The sequence below is a fragment of the Rhincodon typus genome, chromosome 43 (assembly GCF_021869965.1).
Source record: "Rhincodon typus isolate 14 chromosome 43, sRhiTyp1.1, whole genome shotgun sequence".
In the NCBI taxonomy this organism is placed as follows: Eukaryota; Metazoa; Chordata; class Chondrichthyes; order Orectolobiformes; family Rhincodontidae; genus Rhincodon; species Rhincodon typus.
This window is the reverse complement of record NC_063374.1, coordinates 10230222-10243222: the sequence shown is the minus strand read 5'-3', so window position 1 is coordinate 10243222 and position 13001 is coordinate 10230222. Positions and strand designations below refer to the sequence as shown.

Sequence of the window (13001 nt, the reverse complement as noted above, 5' to 3'; positions counted from 1 at the left end):
TAACCACTCGAGTGAACCTGCCTCCCCCACACTCTCAGACAGTATGTTCCAGACCCTAACCACTCGAGTGAACCTGCCCCCCCCACACTCTGAAACAGTACCTTCCAGACCCTAACCATTCGAGTGAACCTGCCTCTCCCGCACTCTCAGACAGTATGTTCCAGACTCTAACCACTCGAGTGAACCTGCCTGCCCCACACACTCAGACTGTACATTCCAGACTCTAAGCAGTCACTGGGTGAAAATGCTTTTCCTCCTGTCACTTGCTCCTATTGCCGGTCATGTTAAATCGTTGTGCTCCTTCCACCAGTAGTAACAGATTTCCCCCTGGCCACTCAGCCCAGTCTCCTGCTGATGTTGAGAACCCAGATCAGATCTCTCAACAATCTCCCCTCCCAGGGGAACTGTCCCAGCCTCTGTAATCTCTTCATGTATCTGAAGTTCAATCGTGACCAAAAGCGTCATGTGAATCTCTCCTGCTATCCTCTTTCCAAAACCATCTCAACTTTATCATTTATTCATGGGACATGGCCATCTTGGATAAGATGATTGGTCATTTCAGGGTAAGGAGAAGTGAAATGGCGTTTGGAATTCTCTACCCCATTTTCATTTCGCCCCTGCCTTGTTTACCCACTTATTTTTTGTTATTTGTCTGTGTTCATTGACATTGGTAATTTGTGGTGGGCTTATAAAATGTAAAGAGCCAGGTTTTTCCCAAACACTTCATTTCGTTTTAGACCCCTCCTACCCCTTCTTGGTGATAAATTTTTGGTTCATGTTATCGGGCTCCTGATGTTTCTTTCTCAGTTTGGTTTATTTTCTGAAAAAAGACAGTGAAGGCTTGGCTTCAGGGGAGGGAGTGGACCCAGAAGGGAAAGGTGGAAACTGATGTTTGTGCTGAACTATAGATTTACAATAAGAGACTTCGAAGTCTCTGAAAGTCTTTTGCTGCTTGATTCAACACATGGAAATGGGTGTACGAAACAATGTGGACTAGTTCTACTGTTCTATACAAAGGGGTAGAGACAGCAACTATTCATTCAGATCATCCACATAAACCCCTCCTATTCCCCTTTCATCACTCCATTCCCTTTCTCCCTACAGGCAATTACCTAGTGCCATGATCGATGGATTGTTAATCCAGAGACCCAGGTAATGTTCTGGGCACCATGGTTCAAATTCTGCCATGCCAGAGTGTGGACTTTGAATTCAGTTTTTAAAACATCTGGAATTAGGAGTCTAATGGCTACTATTGTTGATTGTCAAAGGAAAAACCCATCTGGGTCACTAATGTCCTTTCGGGAAGGAAACTGCCACTTTTACCTGGTCTGGCCTACGTGTGACTCCAGACCCACAGCAATGTGGTTGACTCTCAACTGCCCTCTGGGCAATTAGGGATGGGCAATAAATGCTAGCGCCCACATCCCATTTAAAAATTTTAAAGTTGCCCTTTTGTCACCTCATTTCCCTTTAATCATTCCGATCTCCTTTTATCTCTCCATTGCCCAATGCTTCTATTCCTTTCTCCGTCATGTGGTCATCCACCTTCCCTCACCCCGTTAAACATATCGACATGTTCTCAACCCCTCCCTGTGGAAGTGAGTCCCACTTTCTGGGGTGAGGGGATGTTGCTCCTGAATTCCCCATTGAACTGACTGAGTCAGATACTGATGATCCCTGCGCCCCCCAACCTCGTTGTGGTCTCCCCCTGCCCCCACGGGAGTGGGGTTCACTTTCGCTACATAAACTCTATCGAAGTGCCCTCTGTTATTTGGAAGAATGGAACTGGTTGCCCTCTCAGCCATCTCCTTTCTGAGCGAACAGCCCCAATGTGTTCAGCCTTTCTGGACCAGTTATAACATCCAAGTCCTCATAAAACCTTTCTTATCTTCCGGCTTTCTCCAGTGCCTGGGTGGGGGGGGTGAGGGGGTGGTGCTTGTGGGCTGATGGGTGTGTGGATGGAGGGGTGGGGAAGGTTGGTGCTTATCAGGAGAGGTGTGGTTCTGTTTCACTGTACCTGGGATCAGCAGGGAAGGAGGGGGTGGGGTGGGTGTAGGAATTAAGCAGTGACCTTTGCTGCTGGTGTTCTGAACTGATCACAACCCCTCCTTACTGCTTGCGGTGGTTGTGTGCACAAACTGAGACGGTTTCCAAATCAGATAAGGCACTGCCAAGTTCTGTTGCTCTGCTCTGTACCTTTTCCTCCAGGTGTAACTTTCCTAAAAAACAATGTTAACCCTGGAAGTGACAAAATCAAACCATGAGCCGAAACTCAGATCACAGGCCATTTAGCCCATTCTTGCTGTACTAGTATTGGTGCTCCATCCATTACAAGTGAGAGATCTGTACCACCCATCCAGTCTCTCTGCATCCTTATATCCAACTTTTCGATGCACAGATATTCAGATGCTACGTTGGGGTCAATCAGCACTTTAGAGATTTGCAGGTGTTTCGTTGTCAACCTGCAGTTTAACACGGATCACAGTTTCCACCTTTCCCTTCAGAGGCACCCTTTCCCTGGCCAGGAACCAGCCTCCCACTGGGAGAGCACTCAACTTGCTCACTGTCTTGCTTTTTTAGAAAAATAAACCAAATTGTAAACCTACTTGGAAAATGGAAAATAAGTCAGAGAGTAAATGAAAATATCGTGTGAGGGAGGGGGAAATATTGCACCCCAGCCTCTGTGGTGCCAACCTCTGTCTGTGAAACATTCCAGGGTTCTGAACACTGCATGCTTCCTCTCCAAGGACATAAGCTAGATAAGGCAGTAAAAAGGCCTATGGCATGCTTGCCTTCATTGGAAGGGGCATTTAGTATAAAAATAGGCAAATTATGCTGCAGTTTCATAGAACTTTAATTGGAATATTGCGTACAGTCCTGTACACCACACTATCAGAAGGATGTGGATGCTTTGGAGAGGGTACAGAAAAGGTTTACCAGGATCTTTGCCTGGTACAGGGGATTTTAGCTATGAAGAATGTTTGGATAGACTGGGTTTGTTTTCACTGGAACACAGGAGGTTGAGGGGTGACCTAATAGAAGTTTATAAGATTGTGAATGGCATGGATACAGTGGAAAGAAGGAGACTTTTCCCAGGGTGGAGGGGTCAATTACTAGGGGTCATGGAGCCGGGGTGGTGGGGGTGGTAGTTTAAAAGAGATGTGCGAGGCAGGTTTTTCACACAAAGGGTGGTGAGTGCCTGGAACACGCTGCCAGAGCAGGTGGTGGAAGCAGACACAATAACAGCATTTAAGACACACCTGGATGAACACATGAATAGGAAGGGAATAGAGGGATACAGATCCTGTAAGTGAAGACAGTTTTAGTATGGAAAGGCAAAATGTGTCAGCACAGGCTTGGAGGACCGAAGGGCCTGTTGCAGGCACGGATGTATCTGTGGAAAAGGGGCAGGCAGTCAGGAACGAAAACCCTCTCTACCCCTTGCTGCCTGGACCTGTGGATGGACACTTTAGCCAGGCCCGAGATCCAAGCTTTAGTTTTAATGGTAATTACAACCATTGGCCGCCAAAGGGCAGTGAAGTACCCAGCTCTTTTGTTTTGATAAACCTACGTTGGGGTGCATTGTAAGATTAGCACAAACAAAACCGTGGAGAAACAAGGGAGCTCTTTACACTCAGCATACAGTTTTGGTCTCCTTACTTGGGAAAGGATGGACTGGCACTGGAAGGGGGTGCAGAGGGGGTTCACTAGATTGGTTCCAGAGTTGTGAGGGTTGGCTTATGAGGAGAGATTGAGTTGACTGGGACTACACTCATTGAAATTTAGAAGAAATCAGGGGGGATCTTATAAAGGGAATAGACAAGATAGAAGCAGGGAAGTTGTTCCCACTGGTGGGTTAATCTAGAACAAGGGGGCATAGCCTCAAAATAAGGGGGAGCAGATTTCGGACTGAGTTGAGGAGGAACTTCTTCACCCAAAGGGTTGTGAATCTGTGGAATTCCCTGCCCAGTGAAGCAGTTGAGGCTACCTCGCTGAATGTTTTTAAGGCAAAGATAGACTTTTGAACAGTGAAGGAGTTAAGGGTGATGGTGAGCTGGTGGGGAAGTGGAGCTGAGTCTACAATAAAGATTAGCCATGATCTTTATCGAATAGCGGAGCAGGCTCAAAGGGCCAGATGGCCCACTCTGCTCCTGGTTCTTATATTCTGATATAAACTCACCAGCAAGTCACCCAACTGAATTACTCAACTCTTCTTGTTATGTATTTATATGAAACCACCACCAGGTCACCCATGTCCCTAATTATATATTTAACCAATTATAAGTGCTGCCTGCCTATGCTCCAGTGGAAAAAAGTACCAGTCCATCCCTATAACTCCAACCCTCCACTTCAAGCAGCAGCGTGGTAAATCTTTTCTGAACCCTCTCTAGCTTAATAATATCCTTCGTATAACAGGGGAGTCAGAATCAGACACAGTACTCCAGAAGAGGCCTCACCAATGTCCTGTACAACCTCAACATAACTCTTATACTCAAAGGTTTCAGCAGTAAAGACAAGCGTGCTTCATAGAATCTCTACAGTGTGGAAGCAGGCCATTCGGTCCATCAAGTCCACACCAACCCTCCGAGTCTACGCATCCCTGGACACTATGGGCAATTAGCATGGCCAATCCACCTAACCTGCACATCTTTGGACTGTGGGAGGAAACCCACACAGACACGGGGAGAATGTGTAGACTCAACACAGATAGTTACTCAAGGGTGGAATTGAATCTGGGTCCCTGGCACAGTGAGGCAGTAGAGCTAACAACTGAGCCACCATGCTGCCCCATTGTGCTTAATGCCTTCTTAACCATCCTGTCTACTTGTGAAGCAAAATTCAAAGAATTATGTACCTGAACCCCTAGCTCTCTCTGTTCTATAACATTACCAAGAGCCCTACCATTAATTGTATAAGCCCTGCCCTTGTTTGGATAAGTACCTGAATAGGAAAGGTTTGGAGTGATATGGGCCAAATGCAAGAAGGTAGGACTAGTTTAGTTTGGGAACCTGGTTGCTGTGGACTAGTTGGACTGAAGGGTCTGCTTCCATGCAGTATGATTCTGTGACTCTAGAGAGGGCCATGACATAGTCAAAGTACCCAAGTCGTTTTATATCTGCAAGCGTTATCACACCAAACCAAACGGCTGCTTTCTCCTCACCAGAACACCCATGGAATTTTTACCCCTATTAGCCATCATGAGTAAATCAGCCGTGTTTTGTCATGTGATTAATTTACATGCAGAGTCCCCTCAGGGCAGTGCAGACCATCAAAGGTGAGGGGGATGGGGCTAATCAAATTGGAAAGATACCTAACTTTTTTTTAGAGATAACAAGGTGTAGAGCTGGATGAACACAGCAGGCCAAGCAGCATCAGAGGAACAGGAAGGCTGACGTTTCGGGCCTAGATCCTTCTTCAGAAAATTTTTTTTACATCTTACACCCAACTGAGTGTTTTCTCCTGCATCAACCCTGCTATATTTTTTTCACCTATTAACTACCAGCAGTAAATAACCCATGTAGCTAATTAGATATTTACTTGCAAACGCCCAACCCAGCCCTGTGAGATAGCACTGCTAACCACTGAGCCACCAAATCATGGTGACATTTTTTAAACTACTAAGCACCACCAGTAAATCACTGTGTGGCCAATTGAATATTTAAGTGCAAAACCCATTAAGGGTAGATACTTAATTTTTTTTCTCTACATCCAGATATGCTGCCACACACAGCTGAGCGACCTTCCCACCACCAAAATCACCAGGACTTATTTTATTAGCTATCAACTGTAATCGCCCTTTCAGCCAAATTAGTGTTTACATACAAAGCACAAAGTCCAATGATCACCACCTGTCTCGATCAACCATAAAGCTATGGTGTGCTCAGGAAAAGCGAACTGAAGGTGAAGGTCATAGTTGAAGAACCAGCCAGTAGTCACCCCTGCATTGCAGGTAAATGGACTCTCTCGTTCTAAGCGCTAGGAGTCAGCAGGCTAATAAACCACCCAAAAGGAAGCAGGACAACAGAAAAACGCGCTCTCTTTGAGTGCTGCCCACCAATGACCATCCAAGGAACTGTGATGAGAAAGATTCCAATTATGGTCATTTATATGAATGATTTAGATGTGAACACAGGAGGTAGAGTTAGAAAGATTGTTAGCTGACACCAAAATTGGAGGTGAAGTGGACAGTGAAGAAGGTTACCTCAGAGTACAACAGGATCTTGATCAGATGGGCCAAGGAGCCGAGGAGAGGCAGATGGAGTTTAATTTAGATAAATGTGAGGTGCTGCATTTTGGAAAGGCAAATCAGGGCAGGGCTTATACACTTAATGGTAGTGTCCTGGGGAGCGTTGCTGAACAAAGAGACCTTGGGGAGCAGGTTCATAGTTCCTTGAAAGTGGAGTTGCAGGTAGACAGGACGGTGAAGAAGGTGTTTGCCTTTGATGGTCAGTGCATTGAGTGTAGGAGTTGGAGGTTATGTTGTGGACATTGGTGAGGCCATCTTTGGAATACTGGATTCAATTCTGATCTCCCTGCTGTAGGAAGGATGTTGTGAAATTTGAATAAGTTCAGAAAAGATTTACAAGGATGCTGCCAGGGTTGGAGGGTTTGAGCTACAGGAAGAGGCTGAATGGTCTGGGGCTATTTTCCCTGGAACATCGGGAGGCTGAGGGGTGACCTTATAGAGGTTTATAAAATCATGAGGGGCATGGATCAAGTAAATAGACAAGGTCGTTTCTCTTGGCGGGGGGGGGTCAAAATTAGAGGGCATAGGTTTAAGGTCAGACGGAAAAGATTTAAAAGGGACCTAAGGGGTAACTTTTTCACGCAGAGGGTGGTGCGTGTATGGAATGAGTTGCCAGAGGAAGTGGTGGAGGCTGGTACAATTACAATATTTAAAAGGCATCTGGATGGGTACATGAATAGGAAGAGTTTAAAGGGATATGGGCCAAATGCTGGCAAATGGGACTAGATTAATTTAGGATATCTGGTCAGCATGGACGTGTTGGACTGAAGGGTCTGTTTCCATGCTGTATGTCTCCATGATTCTATGACTCCATAACTGCAAAGCCAAGAACACAAAACCAAGCCCAACCATCTTCAGCTGTTTCATCAATGACTTTCCTTCCATCATAAGGTCAGAAATGGGGATGTTCCCCAATGATTGCACAATGTTCAGCACCATTCGTGACTCCTCAGATACTGAAGCAGTCTGTGTTCACATGCAACAAGATCTGGACAATATCTAGGCTTGGGCTGACAAGTGGCAAGTAACATTCGTGCCTCACAAATGCCAGGCAATGACCATCACCAAATACGACCAAATCTGACTACTGCCCCTTGACAGTCAACGGTGTTACTGTCACTGAATCCCCCCACTATCAACATCCTGGGGGTTACCATTGACCAAAACCTCAACTGGACCAGCCACGTAAACACAGGGGCTACAAGAGCAGGTCAGAGGCTGGGAATCCTGCAGCGAGTAACTCACCTCCTTGCTCCCCCCAAAGCCTGTCCCACCATCTGGAAGGCACAAGTCAGGAGTGGGATGGAATACTCCCCACTTGCCCCTGGATGGGGGCAGCTCCAACAACACTCAAGAAGCTTGACACCATCCAGGACAAAGCAGCCCCCGCTTGATTGGCATCACATCCACAAACATCCCACTCCCTCCACCACAGATGCACTGCGGTGACTTTCCAATGAGCTGGATACAGGATGGAGCTGTGACATCTGAAAATTTGTGCTTTTTTTTGTAGCCTTCTCATTGTTTGACTGCGCTGCCTCATATGGCTTTCTTACTAACACATAGGATGTGGGTGTCTCTGGCAGGCTCAGCATTTATTCCTGTTCCTAATTACCCCTTAAGAAGGTGGAGGTGAGCGGCCGCAGTCCATGTACTGTAGGGATGCCCACAATTCTGGATTGTCCATTATCCTTTTGCACTGGTTCTATGATCACTATTCCCTAAGTGTTCCCACTGACTGACCCTTTACCTGCTTGGCCCACCTCATTACCAACGAGCAGCTCCTGCAGTACCCCCTTCCTTGAAGGATTGGACACATACTACAACGAAAAACTCTCCTGAACACAGTCTAAGAACCCTTTCCCCTCTGTGCTCTTACCGTTAACCACTAAGCCCCTACTCGTCCTCAAATAGTAGTCAAGGAATCTTTTGAAATCACATGAAAGATCAGATGAGGTTTCGGTTTAACATTTCATCTTAGAAGTAAAACCTTCTCTAGAATACCTAAAGTGTAGACACTCCAATAGTGTAGCACTCCCTCAATGTTAATCCCCCAGTAATGCAGCACTCCCTCAGTGTTGACCCGCTAATAACGCAGTACTCCCTTGGTGTTGACTGTCCAGTAATGCAGCATTCCTTCAGTTTTAACCCGCAAGTATTGCAGGACTCCCTCGGTATTAATCCTCTAGTAATGCAGCACTCCCTCGGTGTTAACCCTCTAGTAATACAGTGCTCCCTCAGCGTTAACCCTCTAATAATGCAGCACTCTCTTGATGTTAAGTCTCCAGAACTACAGCACTCCCTTGTCGATGACCATCCAGTAATGCAGCACTCCCTCAGTGTTAACCCTCCAGTAATGCAGCACTCCCTGGGTGTTAACCCATCAGAGATGCAGCACTCCCTCGGTGTTAACCCCCCAGTAATGCAGCACTCCCTCGGTATCAAAACAAAAACAGAAATTGCTGGAAAAACTCAGCAGGTCTGGCAGCATCTATGTCGACAAATCAGAGTTAATGTTTCAGGTCCAGTGACCATTCTCCCTCAGTGTAGACGTTCCAGTAGTGCAGCACTCCATCAGTACTGAACCCTCCAATGTTGAATTCTCTCTTTACGTCCCTGCCCTCCCTCCGCACCTCTGCCTTTGTATGACAGCCTAGTATAATAGGGATGGAGTGAAGTCAGGGCCCTATTCTGTCCTTGCCCAGATGTCCGTATGCCCTCCCATCCACCAGCAGGTGTCAGTAGATAGCTGATTCCTCCTGGCCCCTGCACAATGACAGATTCTCATTCCTGACCTCTGCCCTTGGCACATTTAACCATTAAGTTTTGCCGACTGTCCAAAATCTGGCATTTTTTTCCTTATAAAAATAAACAATAGTCCAATAGCCACAAATAAATTGTCATCAAAAATGGTTATCAACAAAATTACATGACAATGTTTTCCCTCAAATGCCAAAACTTGTAAAGAACAGATTGCCGTTATATAGCATCCCATGTCGCTGGACATGGGTTGTATCAGACAAACATTTGAGCCACAGCAAGAGTTATTAGGGGCAGGTGCCTACAGGCTTACACACAGAGGTTGGTTTTAAGAAGTATCTTAATGGAGGAAGGAGAGAGACGGAAAGGTTCAGGAACGAAAGGGTGTACTGGAGGCACGTTTACCAAGGGCAGAGCGAGAGGAGTCAGGGGAGTGGGGGGTGCTCAAGAGGCCTGAATTTGAGGAGAGCAGAGACATTGCAGGGTTGGAGGAGGTGACAGAGATAGGGAGGGGGGTAGGGACTGGAGGAGGTTACAGAGATAGGGAGGGGGTGTAGGGGGCTGGAAGAGGTTACAGAGATAGGGAAGGGGTGTAGGGGGCTGGAAGAGGTTACAGAGATAGGGAGGTGGTGTAGGGACTGGAGGAGGTGACAAAGATAGGGAAGGGAGATGATTAGTCAGTGTCATACATCATCAAGGTCTGAGGTGTATTCTCTCAGGCCCAAGTAAAAAAGCAGTTATTTAAATGTTCCCAAATTCAACTTGAAATTTTAACTCGCAATTTTCCGTGTTCAGCAGTTCATTTGAGGTAATTGATTCCTTCAAGTTCCAAGTTTCAAACCTTCCAAGACTCCTGGAGCGTTCTTTACTCTGTATCTAACCCCGTACTGTCCCTATCCTGGGAGTGTTTGATGGCAGAACAGTTCGTGCTGAAGTAAACATATTGCATTGATTGTACTGATCAATAATCTCAGTGTAGTAACTGTATTGCATACAGTATGTGTCCCCTATCCATAAAGTTCATAAAAATCCCTTGAAAATTGTCCCAGCTTAAAAACATAACAATCTGATACAAGGTTCTCACAGATCTCAATAATTACATTACAAACATAGAGTGGAAATGCTGCTCAGGTCATTCAAGTATTGTACATATTGCCCATGTAATTCTTGGCTTTTTTTTTGTAGATTTTCCAAACCAGTGATAAAGAGCGAAAATTATTTTCCATAATTCTCCGTTTGAGGGTAAGTGCAGTTTGTAGGCAAGCAGGCTGTTGTTAGAGTCTCAGTCACATCCCAGTGGTCAGCTGTGGGTCATGTTCCCAGTATCTCCGTTAGTGAGTGGGTCACTCAAACAGTGACTCAGTGAAGAGTTGATCGGCAAGGGCAGCGATGGTTCCGCAGTTGAATAGCCTGACAATCGGAACCTGCAGCTCAGTGGTCCCCTGGAGATGCCACCCTGACCCCTTCTACCCCACCGACAAGCCCTCTGGTGATGACCCTGAGTGGTATTTGGGGCTAGAATCATAGAATCCCTATAGTGTGGAAACAGGCCAATCAGCCCATTGAGTTCACGCTGACCCTCCAAAGAGAATCCCACCCAGACCCACTCTTTCCCTATAGCCTTGTATTTCCTATGGCTACTCCACCTCCCCGCACATCCCTGAGCACCAGGGTACAATTTAGCATGGCCAATCCACCCTAACCTGCACATCCCTGGGCACTATGGGACAATTTAGCACGGCCAATCCACCCTAACCTACACATCCCTAGGCGCTATGGGACAATTTAGCACGGCCAATCCACCCTAACCTGCACATCCCTGGGCACTACAGGACAATTTCCCATGGCCAATCCACCCTAACCTGCACACCTTCAGACTGTGGGAGGAAACCGGAGCACCGGGAGGAAACCCACACAGACACGGGGAGAATGTGCAAACTCCACACAGACAGTCACCCGAGGGTGGGGATCGAACCCAGGTCCCTGGCGCCGTGAGGCAGCAGCGCTAACCCCTGTGCCATCCCAGTGAGCAGTGAGAGGGGAGGAGGGGGTTTTGGACCAGTTAGCCCCACCGCCCGAGGGCCCTGTGGCAATGACAGAGAGAGGTTAGTGGCAAGGAGGGGAGTTGAAGGAGATCAGAGATTACATGCTGAGAGTCTCCGGTAGGGAGCTTTCCTTCATGGCCGCTGCTTTCTTTGAGGCTTTGCGCAGGAGCGGGCTGTTGGGATGTTCCTCCTTCAGGTGGATGAGGTGACAGTCCTGGCTCTCAGCTGTGAACCCACACTCCTCACAGACGTACAGCTTTGTTCGCCTCTCCTTGTAGGCGTACGACTGGTGTACACCGTGAATCTTTTTCAGGTGTGACTCAAGTGAGCAGCGTTGAGTAAAGGCCTTCTCACACATGTGACATTTATACGGGCGTATCCCTGCCAGGAGGGGAGCAAAGGTCAGTGATATTTACATAAAGCACTTTTAATCAACTAAGACCACAGCTATACTCAGCGACTGCACTACTGAGGGAGCCCCTCCCGCACTGTCGGAGGGTCGGCGCTGAGGGAGCCCCGCACTGTCGGAGGGTCGGCGCTGAGGGAGCCCCGCACTGTCGGAGGGTCGGCGCTGAGGGAGCCCCGCACTGTCGGAGGGTCGGCGCTGAGGGAGTGCCCCATCACCTTTTAAACTATGACACACTAGTGTCATAGTCATACAGCACGGAAACAGACCCTTCGGCCCAACTGGTCCATACCGACCATAATCCCAAACTAAACTAGCCCCACCTGCCTGCTCCTGGCCCATATCCCTCCAGACCTTTCCTATCCATGTACTTATCCAAACGTCTTTTAAACATTGTAACTGTACCCACATCCACCGCTTCCTCTGAAAGTTCATTCCACACATGAACCACGCTCTGTGTAAAAAATTTTACTCCTGTCTTTTTTAAATCTCTCTCCTCTCACCTGAAAAATGTGCCCCCTGGTCTTGAAATCCCCCCTCTCAGGGGAAAGACACTCGCCATTAATCCTATCTATACCCCTCATTATTTTGTAAACTTGTATTAGGTCGCCTCTTAACCTCCTACGCTCCAGTGAAAAAAGTCCCAGATTATCCAGCCTCTCCTTATAACTCAAACCCTCCATTCCCAGCAACATCCTGGTAAATCTCTTCTGAAACCTCTCCAGTTTAATAATATCCTTCCTATAGCAGGGTGGGGTGTGTGGCCTTAACGTGCAATTTAACTGTTTCAGTGCTGGCATTGTTCTGCTGAGGCTCCCGTGCCCACTACCCCCACTTCCCAGACATGGACACTGTCCCACTCTTAAGGAGCAGGAACCCCAATTTATGAACCTCTCAACTACACATGCCAGCACATTCCGAACTGGAGGAAAGTGAGAAAGGGGATTTACTGCTCCATTACCTGTGTGTGTTCGTACATGTCGCTTGAGGTCAAACGTGTCGTTGAAGCCTTTCCCACAGAAGTTGCAGAGATGGCGTTTGACATCGTTGTGGCATTTCAGGTGCCTGTTGAGCATGCGCTGGTACTGGAAGGTCTTCTGGCAAAATGGGCAGCTGAATAGCTGGTCCGAACACGTCCCCCGGGTGACCTGGATAATCACACAGGCTTACATGAGAACAATGGGGCATTTCAGTCACATCCCACTGTTCCGTTCCCAGCACCAGCTGACAGGTGAAAATCTTTTCAGCTGCAGTAAGAGGGCAAGGGGTTCCAGTCCCACTGCATAGACCAACACCCCCATTGTCAACACCCTGGATTCCACTGCTGAGGGGGCAGGCTCTGTGGGAGGGTCAGTGCTGAGGGAGCGCCGCACTGTCAGAGGGTCAGTGCTGAGGGAGCGGGCACTGTCAGAGGGTCAGTGCTGAGGGAGCGGGCACTGTCAGAGGGTCAGTGCTGAGGGAGCGGGCACTGTCAGAGGGTCAGTGCTGAGGGAGCGGGCACTGTCAGAGGGTCAGTGCTGAGGGAGCGGGCACTGTCAGAGGG

General features: G+C 47.6%; 1 protein-coding gene and 1 long non-coding RNA gene across 2 annotated transcripts in view; one reads left to right on the top strand and one right to left on the bottom strand.

Annotated features, from left to right (window-relative positions):
- LOC125487667 overlaps positions 1-13001 on the top strand; it is a 23180-nt gene that overhangs the window by 7510 nt on the left and 2669 nt on the right. The window contains exons 2-3 of the long non-coding RNA XR_007266015.1: positions 10193-10249; positions 11366-11453. This is a non-coding gene — a long non-coding RNA (uncharacterized LOC125487667). The remainder of the gene's footprint in view (positions 1-10192; positions 10250-11365; positions 11454-13001) is intronic.
- The window catches only part of LOC109924174 (putative transcription factor Ovo-like 1), a 5594-nt gene continuing 3529 nt past the window's right edge, over positions 10937-13001 (bottom strand). Inside the window, exons 3-4 of the mRNA XM_020524196.2 lie at positions 12420-12606; positions 10937-11433 (exon numbers count right to left, since the gene is read on the bottom strand). Coding sequence (XP_020379785.1) covers positions 11150-11433; positions 12420-12606 — 471 coding nt within the window. The 3' untranslated portion in view covers positions 10937-11149. The remainder of the gene's footprint in view (positions 11434-12419; positions 12607-13001) is intronic.